Here is a 22,384-nt window from a genome sequence, read left to right as displayed (position 1 = left end):
ATATCACACTCCTATAAAATGTGGAGAGAAAAAGTTACCTACAGTTTTTCTCTGGAATGGAGTATGGGGAAGGCCATTGATCTGTTTTTGTGTTGTCCAGTATACACACACACACACACACACACACACACACACACACACACACACAGACTTTAATGTTCAATTCTGAGGCAGTAGCTGAGAGGGCTAGTTGCAGGCTTACTTGGTGACTCAGTTCTGGCCATGATCCATTTTGCCCAGCACAGTGCCCAGGACGTGGTAGGTATTGAACAATAGCAAAATGGAAGTAGTTTGTGTGGGGGCCATATGGTATCATGGAAAGCATGCTGAGCCAGTCCTGACTGGTTGGGCTTTGGAAATGTAAATTAACCTACCTGGTCCTCCACTTCCCCATATGATCTCTTAGAATTTTTCCAGCTCTAAAGTAGTATAAGTGTTGTGATCTGCTATTTTCCCTTAGAAGGGCTTTGTGAAGACTGGCCTGTTTACAAAGCTCTCTGAGATTCCTTATTATGGACATTCCAACAGCATCAAAAGGAACTACAGATACAGATTTTTCAAACAGAGTTGAAAAGTGTTTAACAGTCAGATAATATATATGTTTAAAAATAGTACTATTTTTACATGACTTTGAAAAATTGGCCTGACCCTATGTTAACCTATTTCTAAAAGTCTGTGTCCATAAATTGACTTACTTTATCCACTGCCTCTGGAGCAGGAAAGACATTATGCTAGCACAACATGTACTAACCCTGATGTGCTGTTGTCCTTCTCTTAATTTGTTTTATAACTTTGGCTCCTTCTTGGAGATGAGTTCTTTTCACCAGAATCTGCCAATCCTAGAATTAAAACTCCTCTCTTCCTCACTTCTTCCATTTAGTAAACATGTTTTTCCTCTATGATACTATAACATTTTGAATTTTAATTTCCTCTAATCATATCACACAAGTGATATGATACAATCAAAGAAAATTAAGGGAAAACACCAAAGACAGAAATACATAAAAGACAATGCTAAGGTAATTATAAAAATGGCCACAGAAAGAGTTCTGTGGAAAGATTTACTCTCTGGGCAGGAGATAATTTAGAAATAAATGTTGAGGAAGGACTTGATTTTTTGAAACAAAGTGATTTTGGAGGGATCAGGAAAAGTAACATAGACTAGTATGAATCAATGATAAGACTTGGGAGTGGGAAAAGTAGGAAAAAGAAGTAGGCAACGTGAGCACCTTCATATTTGTATACATTTTGTATACATTTCTATACATTTTGAAAACATCAGGAATTGATAAAGGCAAAGATATGTCGCTATCATATCTTTTGTCAAAGTCACTAACAAGAGTATCTAATAGATTGGTTTCTGAGACTAACCTGAATAAAATACCACGCAATGTGTCCACCAGGCTGATACAGGTTTTTGCTTTGGGTGTGGCTCTTAAGTCTATTGTTTAGCCATCCCCTAGAATGGTAGAGGCTAGATTTCCCATTTTGTAACTATGGAGGTAGATATCTCTGTTGTTTCCTGTCCTCCCTTTTGAGGAAAGACATCAATTTAATATGGCATGGCTTGCATCTTGTGACTCTATGTTGGTATCTAGGTTGTTCATCTAGCCATTAATAAAGCCATGAAAACAAATATTGATACTGACTGGTGTATAATTCTCAGAGCTGTTCTTTTTTTTTTTTTTCTAAGGTGAATAAAAGAGGCCCAGTTTTCAGAGCTCTTAGTGTCCATACATCCACACAAATCATGAATCAGATTACATCAGCCTTGCTGATTTGGATACCTCGAGTTTTTTTCTATTGATCTGTTTCTTTCTTTCTTTTTTTTTTTTTTTTAAGTTCTGGGATACATGTGCAGAATGTGCAGGTTTGTTACATAGGTATATGTGTGCCACGGTGGTTTGCTGCACCTATCAACCTGTCATCTAGGTTTTAAGTCCCACATGCATTAGGTGTTTCTCCTAATGTTCTCCCTCCCCTTGCCTTCCACCACTGACAGGCCCCAGTGTCTGTTGTTCTCCTCCCTGTGTCCATGTGTTCTCATTGTTCAACTGCCATTTATGAATGAGAACATGTGTTGTTTGGGTTTCTGTTCCTGTGTTAGTTTGCTAAGAATGATGGATTCCAGCTTCATCCATGTCCCTGCAAAGGACATGATCTCATTCTTTTTTATGGCTGCATAGCATTCTATGGTGTATACATGCCACATTTTCTTTATCCAGTCTATCATTGATGGGCATTTGAGTTGGCTACAAGTCTTTGCTATTGTAAACAGTGCTGCAATAAACACACGTGTGTGTGTGTGTCTTTATAATAGAATGATTTATTATACTTTGGATATATACCCAGTAATGGGATTGCTGGGTCAAATGGTATTTCTGGTTCTAGATCCTTGAGAAATTGCCGCACTGTCTTCCACAATGGTTGAACTAATTTACACTCCCACCAACAGTGTAAAAGCATTCCTATTTCTCCACATCCTCACCAGCATCTGTTGTTTCTAGACTTTTTAATGATTGCCATTCTAACTGGCATGAGATGGTATCTCCTTGTGGTTTTGATTTGCATTTCTCTAATGATCAGTGATAATGAGCTTATTTTTATGTATTTGTTGGCCGCACTTATGTCTTCTTTTGAGAAGTGTCTGTTCATATCCTTTGCCCACTTTTTGATGGGGTTGTTTGTTTCTTGTAAATTTGTTTAAGTTCCTTGTAGATTCTGGATATTAGACCTTTGTCAGTTGGGTAGATTGCAAACATTTTCTCCCATTCTGTAGGTCGCTTGTTCATTCTGATGATAGATTCTTTTGCTGTGCAGAAGCTCTTTAGTTTATTTAGATCCCATTTGTCAATTTTGGCTTTTGTTGAAATTGCTTTTGGTGTTTTAGTCATGAAGTCTTTGCCCATGCCTATGTCCTGAATGGTATGCTTAGGTTTTCTTCCAGGGTTTTTATGATTTTGGGTTTTACATTTAAGTATTTAATCCATCTTGAATTAAGTTTTGAAAAATATGGAATGTTTCACGAATTTGCGTGTCATCCTGGCACAGGGGCCATGCTAACCTTCTCTGTATCGTTTCAATTTTAGTATATGTGCTGCCTAAGTGAGCAAAATCTGTTTCTTTTCTTTTCTTCTTTATGTAGCCTATTTCCTTCTATTACAACTGGAGTCCTAATAAGCTCACTGATATTTTCTTTAGTTATACTGAAGATATTCAAAAACCTGATCTCTCTCCCCTTTGCTGTTACTGGTCTTTGATCATCCTTTTTTTGTGTGCAAGACACTTGAAATTACCTTTACAAAATAAACTGGACTATTGAAAATAGACTGATAGATCGTTATCATCTCTGCCTCTAGGAATTATAATCAAATAGAGGAGATATGGGGCCAAATATCATATTTTTAATACAAATGAGTACAATGAATGCATTGTGAGTCAGTATTTCTAATTTGAAAGCTACTAACATAGTTACAAGAGGAAAAGTTCTCTATAGTGGCAGTAGAGCCACAAGGATTGCTTGAGCATGCTATTTTGAACTAGAGAATCTAGAGACCTACAAATTTGCTCAGACCTGGCTTTGGCAACTTTCAAATATGTTCCAAAATAAAGAAAAATTCAAGCTGGGCACTATGGCTCACACCTGTAATCCTAGTAGTTTGGGAGACCCGAGGCAGGAGGATTGCTTTAGCCTAGGAGTTCAAGACCAGCCTAGGCAACATAATAAGACCCTGCCTCTACCAAAAAACAAAAACAAAAAAAATACAAAAATTAGCCTGATGTGGTGGCATGCACCTGTAGTCCCAGCTACTGCAGAGGTTGAGGTGGGAGGATGGATTGAGCCCAGGAGATGGAGGCTGCAGTGAGTCAAAATTGCACCACTGCATTTTAGCCCGGGTGACAGAGAAAGACCTTGTTAAAAAAAAAAAAGAAGAAGAAGAAGAAGAAGGAGGAGGAGGAGGAGGAGGAGGAGGAGGAGGAGGAGAATCCATGATAACAGGTAACAAAATTGACTAAGGTGATGATAGAGTGGGGAATGGGAGGGAAGTTAGTAATAGTTATTGAGAAGGAAGAAGCCAAGACACAAAGATAACTCCTTTGATGTGTGCCCTCTTCATTTATTGCATTTGGCTTTACATATTCATCTCTCTTTAAAGATCTCATGTTTAGTACAAAAAGATGGGACTAATCTTTCCTTGGATATCTTTTATTCTGTCATTAAGTGCTCCTTCAATTCACACTTCTTTGTTGCCCCCTTAGATAGATCAGAAAATTCTGTTGGTTTTGTTTTTTTCATGCTTACTGCCCTTCCTCCCAAAGTGAAGGCAATCAAGCTACGCTAAACACCCACCTTTCTAATTTGCTAATAATGCAATTTCACTTAATGAGAAAGAGAAAGCAAATATAAACCCTAGATAATGTGGTTAATGACATAATGGCTTCCCAGGCATTTGGGATCTTCACATGAGAGCATGTCTTTGCTAAATGAATATATTTTCACTCATATTTTAACAATGATTTGTCAGAAGTCTTTTTTTTCCGCCGATATATTTTTCAAAGCACACAAGCCATGCGATTAGGTTAAAAAGTTACTGTCTTTGATTAAATTGCTTTCCGCAAATGACTGTTTATTGGATCTGGGAGAAATATTTGTCCTTTCAGACTTTCCAAAAATCCTGCCCTTTAGGTACTACACCCACGCTTAGGGGTTTGAAGAGTTCAAGGCTGACAGTAGCTGTGAAAAGTTTCATAGTCTTTTAAGAAAGTTCAGCGACTATGTTTGGGAAAGAGATATGTATATTATGCAGAACTGTTAGCTAATGCAGAGATTGTAACATATGGAATTCATAAAGGTCCAATTACAGAACCATCACTGTTTGCCATGGTTTTAACTTATGTAAGTTATTGATTATACTTTCATGAGATCATAATCAAAAGGTTATTCTTTGGTAATGGTGTGTTAGAAGAGCTTTATCCTGAACTTCAAAGCCATCCTCTGAGCCTCAAGAACAAAGGCTTAGAAGTTTGAACCGGGGCCAGAATCAGTCTGTATGAGTTAACGATGTTCCAGACCATCCAGGAGCCGAATCCACCTATCCACGTGTGGGAACTCTCATCACATCAGATCAACAGTCATCACTAAAAGATGACAGTTGATTCAACTTTAATGTGTCTATGTGTGTGTATGTATATTTTTAATGAATCAACTTGACTAACTATAGTGTCTGCTCTCATTTGTCATATAATCATTTATTTTGACTGTAAAATACTGTTGTATGCTGTGCTTTCAGAAGAGAGTGATTACCATTAAATAGGTATGCATCTAGGAACAGGAATTGCAAGTACTCAAAATTTGCAGAAAACAACTCTTAGAAGTTGAAAAGCTAAGGTGTAACTTAATATAGGTAAAAAGCAATGAAGGAGGGTTCAGGTGTGTCCTAATATTCTGGCATGTGTTAAGCAGGCAAAAAACAAACAAACAAAAAAAACAGACTGTGAGTTTGGCTAACGTTACAAATGGCAGATCTGCTGCCCCTCTTTTACTCTTAACATCCTTACATAAATTATTACACCAAAGCAGCAAAATGCCATCATGTGTAATCAGACAGAGCGATCTTTACTCTCTCTCTCACAGCGGCTCCTGCAAACCTATCACTAGGCTACTTTCTCTCTGGGTCTTTGGATGGATGCTCAGGCAGATCCTGGGATTTCTGTAGTCAGCCTGAGATAATAAAATGTCCTCTGATTACTTTAGTGCTAAGATTATTCTCATGGCAGTAATTAAAATCTCCTGTGTGGTAGTTAAAATTCTGACCTTTATTTAAAGTTAAGATTCTCCTCTCCCTTAGCTGCAGCGTGGTTGTTTGCAACATGGTAGACCCTTCTCAGTAGGGTCTAGTTCCTCCAGGAGCGGGATCATGGACAAGAGAGATCAGAGGTAAGAGGCAGACAGGAGTTGACGTCACCTACAGAGTTTCCTCTGGCCCCAGAGGATGTTTAAAACTGATCTTGTTATTATGGGCGCTTTCCTGGGTTCCTCCTCTGGGATTTCCAGACAGCTTTGCGTGGGTTAAGGCATTGCTTCCCCTTGAGCTGCATGCTCGTAACCATGGTACCCATCTGCTCTGGTACAGTCACACTGGCCTCTTCGCTATTTTCATGAATGTGCCAGGTACGCTGCTACCTGAAGGACTTGGCACTAAGCATTCCCTCTGCTCTTCCCCCAGATATCTGCATAGCTTGCCCTCTCACTTGATTCCAGTCTCTAGTAAAACATCCCAGCCCAGCAGTCTTCTGAGTCTGTCCTCTCTGAAACAGCAATCCCCTACCATGCATATATATATGTTCTGGGATACATGTGCAGAACTTGCAGGTTTGTTACATAGGTATACACGTGCCATGGTGATTTGCTGCACCCATCAACCCGTCGTCTACATTAGGTTTCTCCTAATGCTATCCCTCCTCTAGCCCCCCACCCCACAACAAGCCCCAGTGTGTGATGTTCCCCTCCCTGTGTTCTCGTTGTTCAACTCCCACTTATAAGTGAGAACATGTGGTGTTTGGTTTCCTGTTCCTGTGTTAGTTTGCTGAGAATGATGGTTTCCAGCTTCATCCATGTCCCTGCAAAGGACATGAACTCATTCTTTTTTATAGCTGCATAGTATTCCATGGTGTATATGTGCCACATTTTATTCTCTATCATCTTTCTCTACTGAAGTCTTCCACATAGTGCCTGTCATTACTTGATATATTATATGTTAATTTAAATATTTATTTAAAATTTATGTGTCTCCTCTTCTTTATCACATCAGAAGTAGGCTCCATGAGGGCCAAGGGTTTTTACTTCTTTTGTTGACTGCTGCATCCCTAGTGCCTAGAGCAGAACCTGGCACATGGTGTAAACTCAGTAAATATTTACTGGGTGAATGAATGAAAGAAGGCATGAACATGGAAAGATCAGCCAGATATAATGATTTGCTCTTCTGTGTGTATCTCAATTTGGAAAAGATTTTGTTCTTAATTGATTGGAATTAATTTACTTTTAAACCTTTGATCAGAGCTATTGGTTGAAATGGATTCCTAGGGTAAAAGGCAAGACTTATGAAAATCGAACTTACTTTTGGAAATATAAACACAGTAGAATTTAATCACAATACCATTTTACCTAGTCTGTGATTTCTCTTTATTCAAACTGTAATACAGGAAATTGGTTATATAGGATACAATATTGAATTTAATTTAAACAGAAGCAGATACTCTTATTAGCTAAGTTCAGGCAAATAGCATTATTATCAGAGATTCTCAAAGGTAGGGAATAAGACTTCTTCTGTAGTTTCGCCTTGTATAATACTGGGAAATACATGGAGATTTCCTTGTATAATACTGGGAATAATATATGTAATGTATAATATATATTATATATGGAACATATACACAATATATAAAATACTTGTCTTGCATAATTCTGGAAAATATATGGAGATTTCCTCTCCATGTATTTCTTTTTTTCATTCCTTCAAATTTGTATTAAAGAAACTAGGTTTTTGCCCCATAGAGTTTTCCATAGTCTGGATTTTACTGATTACATCTTTGTGGTGTAGTTTAACTTGTTTCTCTACCCTTTAAATTTCCTGCAAATTAATAATTTGATAAGACATTTCTAATTTATTTTAAAGTTAAAGAAATAAGATAATTCCAACTTTGCCTGTATGTGCTAACTTGAACTAGAAAAGGAAGGTTGTTTGGGACTATTTTTTACCGTCCCTTCTTTCATTCTGAACCTTACTCCCTATACCCACAATGCATTACAGAGACCCTCCGTTGATCACACCCCTCCAGCTCCCATCACCCAGGAATCTCCAAGCTGCTTTTTCCTATGGGTATTGCCACTGTCTAGGGACTCCTGCTACCACACTGCACCAATAAGGGACTTTATATTGATCCTGTGTATAGTAACTAGCATTTGTTGACTGCTTACAATGTGCCAACATTTGCACCTACTTTACATGCATTATTTGATCCTCACAACAGCACTGCAAAGTAGCCACTGGCTTCCTTGGGTTCCTCAAGCTTGCCAGAGTCCTCCCAGAGCTTATGCAACTGATCTTTCCTCTGCTTAAAAAGCTGCCCCTCCTTCACCTGTTTAAAATCTGCTCACTGAGCAGATCTGTTCTGCCATCCTTTCTCAAGCAAGCTGTTCCTGACCCCCAAGTTAAGCCAAAGTACACATTCTCAAAGAACCCCGTGTACTTCTCTGAAGCCCTTTATCACAGTCTTAATTTTTTACTTACTTGATTAATGGTCAGCTCCCTTCCAGCCTGCAAGCTCCATAAGGACAAATACTAGGTCTGTTTTGACTCAGCTTGGCATCTCAGGCACTCATAATGCCTTACGCCTGGCACATGCCATACATATGTGTTGAATGAATGTGAGGCTAAGCCTGTATGCAAGGCCAGCTAGTAAATAGTAGAGTTAGAATTCAAGCCAAGCTGGTCTCACTCTAGCCCAGATTTCACCCACATTCTCCGCAGGCTCGTGGCCATTGTTATTTGGACTGTTGACTTTCTCCCTTCAAGAGTCAGCTCTGGACCAACTTAGTCTCCCTTGTTGACTCCTTTTCCCATTTCCCACTGACTGCTGACTGGGACCCAATGCCTTGGCAGAAATTTCGTGACTTGAATGGACATGGTAAAAAGTGACTTACCTATTTTTTAGACTATACTAACTTAACCCAATGTTCGCATTCATTTTTTAGAAACAGTTTTTGAGCCACAAAAAATAGATTAGTCACTGTGGATTCAAATAAGAAGAGAAAAATTCCCTTCCAATGAGGAGAGTTTAATTGGGATAGGGGCCAAGGAGAAGAGACAAGAAAACAGATTTTTACTATAAGTACAATAGTAAAGATGAAGAAAAGGGAAAGAAGCATCTGTAGCAAGGGAAGTTTTACCAAAGAGATGACATCTCATTCCAGCTTAGAGAGGTAAGTCAAAATTTGTTTTGTGGACAAGTGCAGGGAGTGGACACTCCAGGCATAGAGTATGAAATAAGATTCGTGACAGAGGCTAGTGGCTCAGTTAACTTGAAGTTTGCTATGGCCAGATCAAAGACTTGTGAGGCAGGATGTGGGAGAAGAGGCTGGTGGGCAGAGCTGGAGAGAAAGTTGTAGCCAAAGTCTTCATTGTAATAAGAAACCATTAAGGGTGTTAAGTAGGAGCAGTGATATATTCCAGTTGGCATTTAAGAAGAAAAATTGGATGATGGTGCCGATTGAGGGGATTGAGGGAATAAATCTGGAGAGCATGAGGTACCAGGGAGGTAGGTTAGGGCACAGGACCATGAGGGAGAAATGTCTGAATTTTGGTTGTAACATTGGAAAGGAAAAGACAGGAATAAAGCTGAGAAATCAATGAAAATTTGTGGAGGTAGGTGGTAAGAAAGAAGTTTGGAGTCTAGAAAAACCGCCAAGTTTATGTCTTGGGTAATAGGTATATTATGCTTTCTTAAGGAATACTAATGAACAGCCTCATTGGGAAGATAATGAGTTAGTCCATTATCTTTCCAATGTTAAGTCTGAAAGGAGATGTCTGGTAGACAGTTGTCAGTATGAATCTAGAGATTAGGAGAAGTGTGAAAACTGGAGATAAAAAACTTGGAGGCTAATGAAATGTAGGTGTAATTTGAAGTCATAGAAGTAGATAAGATGCCCCCAAGAAGAGAGCATAAGCCAGAAGAGCAGACAAGTAGTTGTTTCCTGGGAACATCAACATTTAAGACAATGGTTCTTAACTTTTTTGAGTCATAGATTCTTTTGAGAATGTGATGAAAGCTATAGTCGGCCCCCCCCGAAAGATATTCATATGCATATGAACATCAAAGCTATGGGTTCTCTAAGGATGCATAGACCCACATTCAGAACTTTCTTTTTTTTGAGGTGCAATTATAGAGAGAAGAGCATGAGAAGGTGACTAGAGAAAGTGACTGGAGAAGAAGGAAAACTCAGAGAGAGTTGTTATGTATACATCAAAAAAGAAGAGAAGGAGAAGTTAATTGTCATTAAAAATTTTCATAGATGACAGGAGAGAGAAAGATGGGAAAGGGCTCATTGGACAACAGCTTGGAGGTCATCAGTAACCTTTTATGAGAAATTTTAATAGTGACTGGGGCAAAAACCATACTGTAGTAAAGACTGATGGGCAAGAAAACTGAGGCCGTGGTTATTGACTTTTAAAAGCATGATAATGATGGTGGAGACAGGGTTTTTAATCTTTTCATCACCTACATGAGCACAAATGGCATAAATAATGGGGCCAGAGGATATGGAAAGGAACCAGGATTGGATATGGATAGACTATTTGTAGATAGATGGGGGGAATGTTGAGAGGATTCGTATATAGTAATCTCTGTTTTCTTTGTGGATATTGACATCAGTTGAGAGAAGATAGCAGGAATGGGACAGCATACCTGAGGGGAAACTATGAAACTGTCATGTGTACGAGAAGGGAAAGACTAGTGATGTTTACAAGAATTTCTTGGGGATTAGGAGGACAATTGAAGTTGGCCACATAGATTTAGTTAGTCCTTGGATTATGGCTTGTCATCATCAGTACTCCTCAGGAAATTTTCAATTCTGCCTTAGTTTCTCTTTTTCTTAAACAGAATGAATAATGCATGTATGAGTAACAACTTTTAAATAGCAAATGACTAGAAGAGCTTAAAAGAAGATTAAAAGAGCCAAGTATGTTCTACCTTCTAGGCAATGACTTTTTCTAAAGTGTAAAATAAAATTTATCGAATACATGACTGTTCTTAAAATCTTCTTTCATAAGACTAGTTTTGGACCTTGAAAATCAGTAACCAAGAGGTTACAGACTTTTTTTTCTGTTTGACTCTTAGGTAGGAACTCATTAGGATATCTTGTAACATAGTATTCTGAAATATGCAATTGCAATTACTTGAACAAAAATGTCAAATTAAGGCACTTCTCATAACCTTTATGAAAATATCTAATGCATTTTTTCAAAACATTAAGCTAAGGGGGAAAGTCTGTGGGTTTTTTTCCTCCTTCTTTTAAAATCAAGTAAGTTAATACTGTCCATGTGGATTCAATGAAAAAATACTAAAGAATTTAAGAAAACTACCTAGAGCTAAACTAAGAAAAATATGACCTAATTTTAAATATTTTGGAAGTCACCACTGAATATATCTCCTGATATTTCAGTTTAAAAATTTTGACTTTTACTTTTTACCAATAGAATGAAATAAATATACACCCCTTGAGGTAACTATGCATTTTAAAGAACTGTGAAAGAAATGGAACATTAATTTTGCCTCTTTGAGCTACTTATATGTGCTACTCAAGTTTTTATGTACACTTTGTAAATATCATTCTGTCCTAAAAATTTTGATTTGCTGAAATATATCACCATGTGAAATGCATGAAGGAGAGAACAAGGGAATGAGATATTGATGAAGAACAAATGTACTGCATGAGGTGTGAAGGTAATTGCTCAGGGTTTTTTGTTTTGTTTTGTTTTGTTTTGTTTTATCCCCCCAAGATGGAGTCTCGCTCTGTCACCCAGGCTGGGGTGCAGTGGCACAATTTTGGCTCACAGAAACCTCTGCCTCCCAGGTTTAAGCAATTCTCCTGCCTCAGCCTCCAGAGTAGCTGCGATTACAGGTGTGCACCACCATGCCCAGCTAATTTTTTTAAATTATTATTTTTAGTAGAGATGAGGTTTCATTATGTTGGGCAGGCTGGTCTTGAACTCTTGACCTCATGATCCACCACCTTGGCCTCCTAAAGCACTGGGATTACAGGTGTGAGCCACCACGCCCAGACAATTGCTCAGATTTTTAAAAATTATTAGTAAAGAAATAGCTCTTAGCACAGTTCTCTTTTCCCTTCATACAGATGAATACCCAATGACTGCTTCTGAAGCTTTAAGAAAAGAAATATTCAAATGTAAGCCTTGAGATGAGATGGGAAAAAAAAAAAAACCACAAGGAAAGAGATTATTTTTCCCTTTCCAGAACTGTCTCCCTCTCCCTTCTCCTTCCAAGTACCTGCACACACACTGCTGCTTTCTGGGCACCTCCATGCTCTGGAATCATCATCTTAGCATCTAACAGAAATGTGTCGTTTTGTTCTCAAGTTTCTCCACACTGTTTCTTTTTCCACACCTCCTGTTTAGACTGTCCCTGGTCTCCACTGTGTCAGCCACACCACTTGTAATGACATTTTCTTTCCTCAGTCCCTTATCTTGCCCCCCTTAGTTGCCTAATGCTTCCTTCCTCCCCATGCCCAATTTTTAGGTTGGCATCGACCCAGGATTTTGCTACTGCTTGAGTTGGAGCAGGCTTACTGTGAGGAGGAGGCACTTGTCCTGGAAGTTTCAGGGGAACAGAAGTTTTCAGAAGCCCCACTGCTGCCTACACAACCCTTTCCATTATAAATTCTGGCAAACCAGTGAAAGCAGTGTGCTGAACAGGGCAAAATTTGGTTTAAATTCTACTTCATATTTATACTAATACCTTTTTTTTTTTTTCAATTTTTAGATGAGCTGAAAAAAGTGTTTTCCATTTCCCAATGCTTTGCTTTTCTACTTTTCTGTCATCCCTTCCTCAAAAAATATAAATAAAAAACCTTAACTGTTGGTTTTATTTAATACAAAATAGCAGTATAGCCCTCTGTTGCTTCTCTATCTTTAGACATCTTGAAAGAGAGTGACTAGCCAACGATTTGTCAGATAGCCAGGTCTGTTTGTGGTTTGCATGAGCAGTGGTGATTCCAAACCCTAGGAGGAAAAAATGGAAAATGTCTTAGACATTTCAGATTCATGTGAAGCCAAACTGTGATCTCCTGCCAGTTTTAGTTTACAAAACTCTCATAGTCCTGGATATGTTTATTTGAACTTCAAGTTTTAATATCACCATTATATTCCAATAACTTCACTCCGTCAGTCCAGCCCACTGGCTGGGGTCTAGTCTAGTGTATATAAAAACAATGACTAGAACAGAAGAAGTTGGCTAACCGAGATTTTCTCTTTAAGCAATGTTTCTTCCATTGCCTGTTTAAGCCACGATCGGTAAAATAAATAGCAGCTCTGCATGAGAAGGCGCTTTCCCTTTTCCTTTCTGAAACAAGTTCTTCTAAGCGCTAGTTTCAAAAGGAGGCAGGGAAAAATAGTCATTGTTGATACAGGTTGAGCATTCCTAATCCAAAATCTGAAATTCTCCAAAATCTGAAACTTTTTGATGGCCATGATGACACCACAAGTGGAAAATTCCACACCTGACTTTGTGTGACTGATCGCAAAATTATTTAAAGTATTATATACAACTACCTTCAGCCTGTAAGGTGTATATGAAAGTTGATGAATTCTGTGTTTAGACTTGGGTCTCATCCCCAAGATATCTTATTATATATATTCAAATATTCCAAAATTTGAAAAAAAATCTAAAATCCAAAACACTTCTGGTCCCAAGAATTTGGAAAAGGGATATTCAATCTGTATTTCACAGTTTCCCAGTGATAGCGCAATTACATCCTGTAATTTACAGAAGGCAAAATGACTGGAAACCCAAGAGAGAAATATAAACCAGAAGAGCCTTGGGCAAAGTCTTGTGTCAGAACAGGACCTCATTTACATTTTCTCCTTACATTCTTTCTGGGAGCCTCATTGCCAAAGCTTTGTGCCAGAACCAGCATAAAACAGTTATAAACTATACACAGATCAGGTAGATAACAAATGTCAGTGTTTGATTATTCTTTTTTCAAAAGTGTTCTGTATTCTCAATTGTGGGCTGCAATGGCTGACCACACAGAAAAGTAAGAGAGAGGTTTTTGGCCCATAAAAGTAACTAAGCAATTGCCAAAACAGAAAAGCTGCTGCCTATTGCTAGAATCAGAGGCTAATGCCATTTTACCACAACAATGTGTTCTGGAACGCACCGGGGTTACACTTCTGGATGCTTCTCAGTAGGCCATTCATTCACTTATTCAGCAAATATTTTTCAAATGCCTTGCTGTGCACAATGTTGAGTGAGTCTCCAGTAGACCATTGGAAAAAATATGTAGTCCCATTCTTAGCCACAAGGAATCCAGCATTTAGATGAGAATACAAGATATAAACATATGAAAAGTTTAATAATAATGCATAGTGGTAGATGTTTAAGGGCCAAGCTGGTTTAAGTCCTGTTGAAGGTCAGTAGAGGTTAAATCACTGGAATATAGGCATGGCTATGGTATCACTTCAGGCCAGTGAGCTCCAGAAGATGATCCCTGTTGGGGAGTAGTGAGAGATAAAAAGACAAAGGAACCAGGCTGCGGAGACACGTAACAGGCTGAAGGCCTTATCCCAGCCATAAGCAGGGACAGGAAAGGATTGTAACATGGCAAAAGTGGTGGTTTAATTTGATGTATTGGCCACTTTTAAATAGAAAGGCAAAAAGAATATTTCAAAGAATGTTATAATAATGCAAATATGAGGAAATAAATGCTGGATTCAGGTGGAAGTGGTGGGGATGAAAGGAAGGTACAGAATCATAAGATATAAAAGAAGAAAAGATAAGATTTTGGTGTATTTCTGTGGGGACATGAGATAGAGGTAAGAAACAGCAATAACCCTGAGATTCAGTATCTGTTAATTGAAACAATAACAAGACTGTTGGCAGCTAGAAAGAAATCAAGTGGGGCTGGGCACAGTGACTCGTGCCTGTAATCCCAGCTACTTGGAAGGGTGAGGTAGGAGGATGGCTTGAGCCCAGGAGGTTGAGGCTACAGTGAGCCATGATTGTGCTACTGCATCCCAGCCTGGGCAACAGAGTGAGTGAGATGCAAAAAAAAAAAAAAGAAAAGAAAAGAAAAGGAGAGGAGAGGAGAGGAGAAGCAAAAGGGGAAAGGGAAAAGAGGAAAGGGAAAAGGGAAAAGGAAAAAGAAAAGAGAAATCAAGTGGGGAAGCTGATTTTGGAAGATAATGAACCAGGCTCCAAGAACGTGAGCATGGGCACGAGGCAGATGGCAAGAAGAGTCTGCGCTTTGGAAGGAGGATGTGAATGGTTCATGTTGAGCATCACTGTCTATAGGGAAATGGTTCAATCTATGAAAATACCTGAGTTTCATAACAATATAAAAAGAGTCTTAGTGATTGTATATGCTTATGAGCTGAGAGGAGAGTCAATGAGGAAACGCAGGAAAATCAAGAAGTGGTTTGAGAATCAGAAGAGTGTCACAGAGTCCAAGGATAGTGAACTTTGAGTTTGAAGGATGAAATTTTGCAGAGGTAACAAGAATAATTCTGAGGAAGAATGTGAGATCTGGCAATTTTTGCTCTAGATGTTCAGATTATTTTAATCATTGGGCATGCTTATTCGTTTTGTTTGGGTCTTTAACATTGAACTGTTTTCCTTCCATGCTGATTTTAGATTTTTTCTGGCCCTTCACATACAGTGTAGGATCTATTTTGTATCTCTTTAGTACCTCTCATACCCAGTGAATCTGCTAATCTGAATTCACTTGTATGCTATAATAATAATAGGCTGTTGTGATAATTAAATAAAGTAACTGCAGTATAATAAACATTCAACAAAAATTATTTGAAAATTTTCAAACCTTACGGCTTCTGTGTGTTTTGTATCTATAAATGCCCGAAGCCTTCTTTAGAACAAAGATGATAACTTCATTGTTTTAATGTTCTTCCATGAGCACTTAGGCCAGCATCATGATATATGGGTTAAAAGAGGTTTGAAGACCTATGTTTTATGAAAGATCTTTGATTCTTAACTCAGAGGCTCCTACAATTATTGTGTTTATTAGATTAAGTACATGCCATAAACATAGAACTTCAAAGGTAGAAGAGAAATATTGGATTATCTTCATTCCTCGCAATGGTTAATGCAATTCTCTGCTTCCTTTCTCTATGTCTACCCCAAAAGAAGTGCCAGAGCAAAGGCCTTATGAGTTGTCCCATTTTGCTGTTTAAATGATGTCTTCATCTCATCTGGAAGGAACAATCCTAATATTCAGCCAAGTCAATTGGAAGCAAGTTAAATGACCTCCAGCACTCCTCTCTTGATAATATTTGGGTGTCTTTTATGCTTCTCCATGAAAAGAAAATTTACTGCATGGCAAACCAGGCCAGTGAATTATTCTCCTGAATAGACCCATTCTTTGTTTGAATACAAAGCAACCTTTTCATGTGTTTCCCAGATAATCACTCTGTTTGCCTTTACCTGAGTTTACTCTAGTGTCATTTAATAGAACAAAATGTATTTTTTCCTAATAGAGGTTTTAGACTCTCCAATATACCAATTCTCTATTACTGTTCATGCTCTGAGTTCCTTTTATCTAAATAATAAATCTACAATTTGTGGAAATTGTTCCCAAACTTTAAAGCTAGTTCTCTGTTCTCTTTGGCATAGAATTTGGATTTTATTTGCTCTCAAGTTTTTCCAATGCAGAGATTTGGGTCTAAGAATATTTATATTATAAATAAAGTAGAAACAGAAAGTCCTGTCTAGAAGTTAGAGTACGGCATAAATATATTGTTCATCAGCCATTTATTGTGGCTTTTAATTTAAGCCCTTAGGTTAAATGAAGGATATATTTACTGTGTAGTTCATAATACTATATTTGTAGAAATATTTTTACAGTATTGATGGTTTCAGATTTCTTTACAATGGCAAAGTAAAACTTTGAAAGAAGTTAGTGTCAACATCAGAGATAAAAGGTTAATTTCTAAATGGTTTTCAAGTTCAAATTTTTCTTTTTTCTTTTCTTTTTTTGATCTTAAAACTTTCCAGTGTAAAGTTAGAATTTTTAAAGAGGCAATGAAAACCACAGACAAAATCTTTTTTAAGAAATGTACCAAGTATCCAGGAAATTACATGTTTCACAGATTCATGCACCGTTAGTTATCATCATCAGCAAGAAAGAAAACGATTTACTCTAGTAACTGCCTTTTGCTGATAAGATCCAGGAAAGAAACCAGTTCCTGCCTTATGATAGTCTTATTAGAATAAGACAAATGTTTACTGATTCTCAAAGAAATAAAAGGGACACCTTTGTGTAAAGTTTGTTATTGATTAGATCAGAGTATTGGGTGTCCAGGGAAATCTATTAAGCCTAGCTGCATCATGTGGAGCAGTCGTGCCACTGCTCATTATCAACTCTCTGATGCTACGTTTAACAGATTCCATGCTTCTCAGCCTACCTTCTGTGGCCATACCTGAAGGTTCTGTAAAGTTATGTTTCTGGCCTCCGAATGAAATTTTTTCAGTTCCATATTCTTTGAACATCATCAACATTTTTTGAAAGAAGGAGACATTCAGAAGCTATTTTATGCGAATTGCTGTTTCCTTGAAGCACACTTTCAAGGAGACGTGCAAGAGATTTAAATAAAATTGTTGTATAAACACAGCCATGTTAAATAGATGTTCAAGAAGAATATTTTATCTATGATCAGAGAATTATGGAAAAAGAATCATCACCCACATAACTGAAAGGAGGGTACATGATTAATGCTGTTTTTTAAAATAAATGCACTTATTTCACTAAAAGATATAAATTCACATATAGAAAATCTGAAAAAGAGAGAAAAGGAAAAAAATCACCATCAATTCTACACAATCATTGTTTTAATCTGGGTGTCTAGTTTCTATTAAAAGTTTATTTTTAGTTAAATTATATTTATTAAAAGTATTATAGTTTTACAAATGTAATTTTAAAATATATCACACATAGGAAGGTTTATTTAATTTATAATGTGACAAAGCTCAAAGATATAATTATGGGGTAGTAAATGATAACTTATATGGTATTTGACCTTTTCATTTCAAAGTTTTTGCATTCTATCCATTCAGTTCTTTTCCAACATTATATGTACTGTTAATAAAGTGTTTAGAATGTTTTGGCACATGGTGTGCGTTACACCCATGTTTATTGTGTGATTGTTGTTACTGTACTTAGTAATATAAATAATTCAAATGTTATTCATTATAAAGGCATCTATCACTAATCCTTTCATAGTGCCAAATAAAATACATTTTAGAACAATGTGTTAAATTATACTTATTATCTAGTAAAGTGTAGAGGGAAGTGCAGGTGGTAGAAGTCATTTAAAACACCTGGATTCATGAAAACGAATCCACTTTTAATAGTCATTGGTTTTTCCTGCAGGGAGAGGCATACTGTTCTCTCTTTCAAAGGAATTCATTCCAAATTGAATCACCTTTCGTGACAACACTCCCTTCATCAGACTTCTTATAAACCTCTGCCTTCCCTTAAACAGGGGAAGAATTTTCTGCCTTATGACCCTTTATTCTGAGGGCCATCCTAGTGAATCAATTTTATAAATTAATTTACACAATGTTGTTACCCACCTAGGGAACTGTTCACAGTGGTGTTCTGGAACCTTGACCACAACTCACAGGAGGGGATGCAGTGGGAATTTGGTCCATGAAGGTGCTCCTTTTGGCCTAGTGAAACCAGGAAGTATTTCTCAATTCACTTCAAGTATAGGCAAGTTCCCACAGGATCTGAGACTACCCCTTGGCATTATTATCCTCATATGAAGTCCTTAATGCCTGCTGCATGTGATACTGTGATTTAAAAGAGCAAATTGTTTGAATGTCTACCATGTATCTCTTAATATCTTCATGTTGTAAAGTAAATTTTATATTGCTTATAGGGTCATATTCTTTTTTAACCTCCTTCTGGTTCATGTTAATGTAATTTCTTTAATTAATGGATAGAATGCAAAAATTAATATATTTAATTAATTACATTAATGTAGTCCTGGGTGTGGAACTGAATGGATAGAATGCAAAAATTAATTAATTAATTAAATTCATTACATTAAATTAATGTAATTCTGGATGTCTCTACAAGTAACTGCAGAACCATTCAACTTACCTAACTCTCATGTTAGCATTGGTGCTATTTATTGATTGTTCTTTATTTCCAAGCAAGAACATATTGTTACCATCACAACCCGCCCCCTTCTTTTTTTTTGAGACAGAGTCTCACTCTGTCACCCAGGCTGGAGTGCAGTGGCATGTTCTCAGCTCGTGACAACCTCTGCCTCCCAGGTTCAAGCTGGAAGCTGATAACTGAGGGAGGAGACTTATGAAAACAATATTGATAATAATAATAACAATCTCTAATGCTTATAAATTTGTGTAATGTTGGCATTATTTCTTCCTTAATGTTTGTGAGAATTTACCAGGGAAGCCATTTGACCCTGGAATTTTTCTTGTTGGAGGGGTTTACAATTTTGAATATAATTTCCTTAACAGACATAAGGCTATTCAAACTTTCTATTTCTTGTCAGATTTGTTCATTTGTGTTTCTCAAGGAGTTCATTTTATCAAAGTCATTGAATTTATTGGTGTAACATTGACAGCAATATGTTTTCTTGCTTAAATGTCTATAGCATCTCTAGTGATGCCTCTCTTTCACTTTTTTTTTTTTTTTTTTTTTTTTGAGACAGAGTCTTGCTCTGTTGCCCAGGCTGGAGCGCAGTGGTGCTATCTTGGCCCACTGCAGCCTCCACCTCCTGGGTTCAAGCAATTCTCCTGCCTCAGCCTCCCAAGTAGCTGGGACTACAGGCACCCACCACCACGCCCAGCTAATTTTTGTATTTTTAGTAGAGATGGGGTTTCACCATGTTGGCCAGGCTGATCTCGAACTCCTGACCTCAAGTGATCCACCTGCCTCAGCCTCCCAAAGTGCTGGGATTATAGGCATGAGCTGCCAAGCCTGGCCTTCACAAACCGTTTTAATAATCCAGTTGGGAATCCATTAAGCATTAAAGCTCTATAGTGAGATTATGCATCATTACTTTCAATATTCATGGCCATTTGAGTAGCAGGAATCATTTTCTCAACTAGACTTAGTGGGTAAATGAACATGTTTACAATGTAAAGGTTTATGGCTTGTTATCTTATTGTGATGGTGGTTTTTGCATTTTTTGGCTTTTCTCTCCATAATAAATTGAGACATTAAATACAAATCTTTCAAAGGGAATGAAAGTAAAAAATAAATGTTAACAGCAATATCATGAAATTTGGGACTTCATTACAACTCTCCAAATTCTGATCAAAAGACTCACTTTAGAACTTAGACTTAGGAGTATTAAAGAATGGCTAAAATAGCTGAGATGGACTTTAGTCAATAACTGGTTTGACATCACTTATTTCCCTAAGAGAATCTGTTTTCTCATTCTTTTATAAAGACAGCAATTAATATCATTTAAGTTAAAAGTTTACTGGGCGGACATGGTAGCTAACACCTGTAATCCCAGCACTTTGGGAGGCCAAGGCGGGCAGATCACTTGAGGTCAGGAGTTCGAGACAGACCCTGGCAACATGGTGAAACCCAATCTCTACTAAAAATACAAAAATTAGCCGGGCGTGGTGGCGTATGCCTGTAATCCCAGCTACTCAGGAGGCTGAGGCAGGAGACTCGCTTGAACCTGGGAGGCAGAGGTTGCAGTGAGCTGAGACTGCACCACTGCACTCCAGCCTGGGCAACAGAGCAAGGCTCTGTCTCAAAAAACAAACAAACAAACAAAAACCCCAAAAAACAGACTGACTATTGTGACTATTTTTAATGTTTTTAAAGATCACTTCTCTCCAGAGTCTAACACAGAAGGGTGCGTTGTGCCTACCCAGTATCTTGGATGCCGTGTGCTCCAGAGTTCCTGTAATGAAAATTATCTCTGCCCCATCATATGGACAATGAATTCAGTGGTGCCTTCTCCCTCTCTGTGGTTTCCATGTTACTAACTGTCAGTGCCTTTTTCTGTAGGCAGAATACTTCTATGAATTCCTGTCCTTGCGCTCCCTGGATAAAGGCATCATGGCAGATCCAACCGTCAATGTCCCTCTGCTGGGAACAGTGCCTCACAAGGCATCAGGTGGGTGGTCTTTGCCTGAAGCAAGGTTTACACTTAAAATGTAATGATGATGAGAATATTTAAGATGCAAATGTCCTACCATCAGAGAGGTTATGAGATGTTTTCCTAGAGAGATCTGTTGATTTTAGGACAGTTCAGTTGTTATTCTGTGGGCAAAGGATTAAGATGGGAGTGAAGAAATTATGGTTATATAATTTTCTAAAAATTCAGAATAGCCCCAGCCCAGCCCACACTAAGTTCATAAATGATTCAAGACATTTTTAAAGAAAAAAAAAAAGAAGAAATAAACACATCTAGTGAGATATATTTGGCCAATGTATGGATTAATGAGATACACAAAAATGTGGCAAAGATACAAAGTAAGTGATTGGAGGGCAGATGGGGTAAGTCAAGAAAATTCCCCAAAAGTTAGCATTGTATTCAATTAGAATTTGAAGGAGACAGGAGACGTGGAAAAATGGGAGAAAGGCGTTCAACATTTCTAGTCTAATCATCCTTCTTTGCTAAGAAAATAATAGTATGTGATATTTGTTTCAAACTTTTCAGCTTACAGGAGACCCACTCTTGCGCTATCTAATTTGAATACTAGCAGTGAGTCAAATCCAGAATTGCAGCTCCATTTTCTAAATTAAAAAATTAAGACTTAGGAGATTTGACTGGCTTGCCCAAAGTCAAATATTAGGATAGTAATAAGCAGTAGAGTTGAGACTAGAGCCCAGAATTTCTGACTTTTAGAAATATGTAGAGATCACAAGTCACCTTGTGTTAACATCCTAATGTAGTTCCTTCTAATCTTTTTTCTCTGAATTTTTACATACTTGCGATAATACATATTTGGTTTTGCATCATGATTTTTTGTTTTTGCTTTTAACCTTTTAACATAACCATTTCCTATGTCATTATGGATTTTTTCAAAAGTTGTTTTTAATGATCTTACAATATTCTATTTTATGGATATACCATAATTTGTATACCCATTCCCTTATTACTTGTTAATGACATTGTTTTTAGAGTTTGAATATAGAAATATCACAATTTTTTTAAACTAATGGATGGTAACTTCCATGCACATAGGAGCCCTAATTTTTGTTCACTGTGGCTCCACCCCAGGGCCCAGCACAGAGCAGGTATTCAGAAAGTAATTGTTGGGTTAATGTGCATACCAAAATCCTGGTGCTTATCTCATGATTTTGTTAAAATTGATTCCTAAAAGTTGAATTATTGTGTCAAAGGATAGGAACTATGAGCTTTTTAAAGATTCTTAAAACAAATTGCCAAAATGCCAAATTACTTTCCATAAAGGTTATCATACCCGTTTTTACCCTGGTTAAGCAATAGGGAGAATGCTTGGCTTACTGTAATCTCATCAACATAGGTTATTGATCACATTAACTACTTCAGTGGCTAATAAAGTAAAAAGTCGGGCCGGGTGCGGTGACTCACACCTATAATCCCAACACTTTCGG

At 37.5% G+C, this 22,384-nt stretch overlaps 1 protein-coding gene and 1 non-coding gene across 3 annotated transcripts in view; one reads left to right on the top strand and one right to left on the bottom strand.

The window, feature by feature from the left end:
- The window catches only part of WIF1 (WNT inhibitory factor 1), a 71,692-nt gene that overhangs the window by 23,046 nt on the left and 26,262 nt on the right, over positions 1 to 22,384 (top strand). For both annotated transcript variants that reach the window (XM_015431156.3, XM_015431154.3), the window contains exon 3: positions 20,810 to 20,918. In XM_015431156.3, the coding sequence (XP_015286642.2) occupies positions 20,810 to 20,918 (109 nt within the window). The remainder of the gene's footprint in view (positions 1 to 20,809; positions 20,919 to 22,384) is intronic.
- Positions 3,007 to 3,113, bottom strand: LOC123567851 (U6 spliceosomal RNA). Its single transcript, XR_006690942.2, has one exon. It is a non-coding gene; the product is annotated as a U6 spliceosomal RNA (small nuclear RNA).

The sequence above is a fragment of the Macaca fascicularis genome, chromosome 11 (genome assembly GCF_037993035.2).
Source record: "Macaca fascicularis isolate 582-1 chromosome 11, T2T-MFA8v1.1".
NCBI lineage: Eukaryota > Metazoa > Chordata > Mammalia > Primates > Cercopithecidae > Macaca > Macaca fascicularis.
This window is presented reverse-complemented; position numbering and strand designations above follow the sequence as displayed.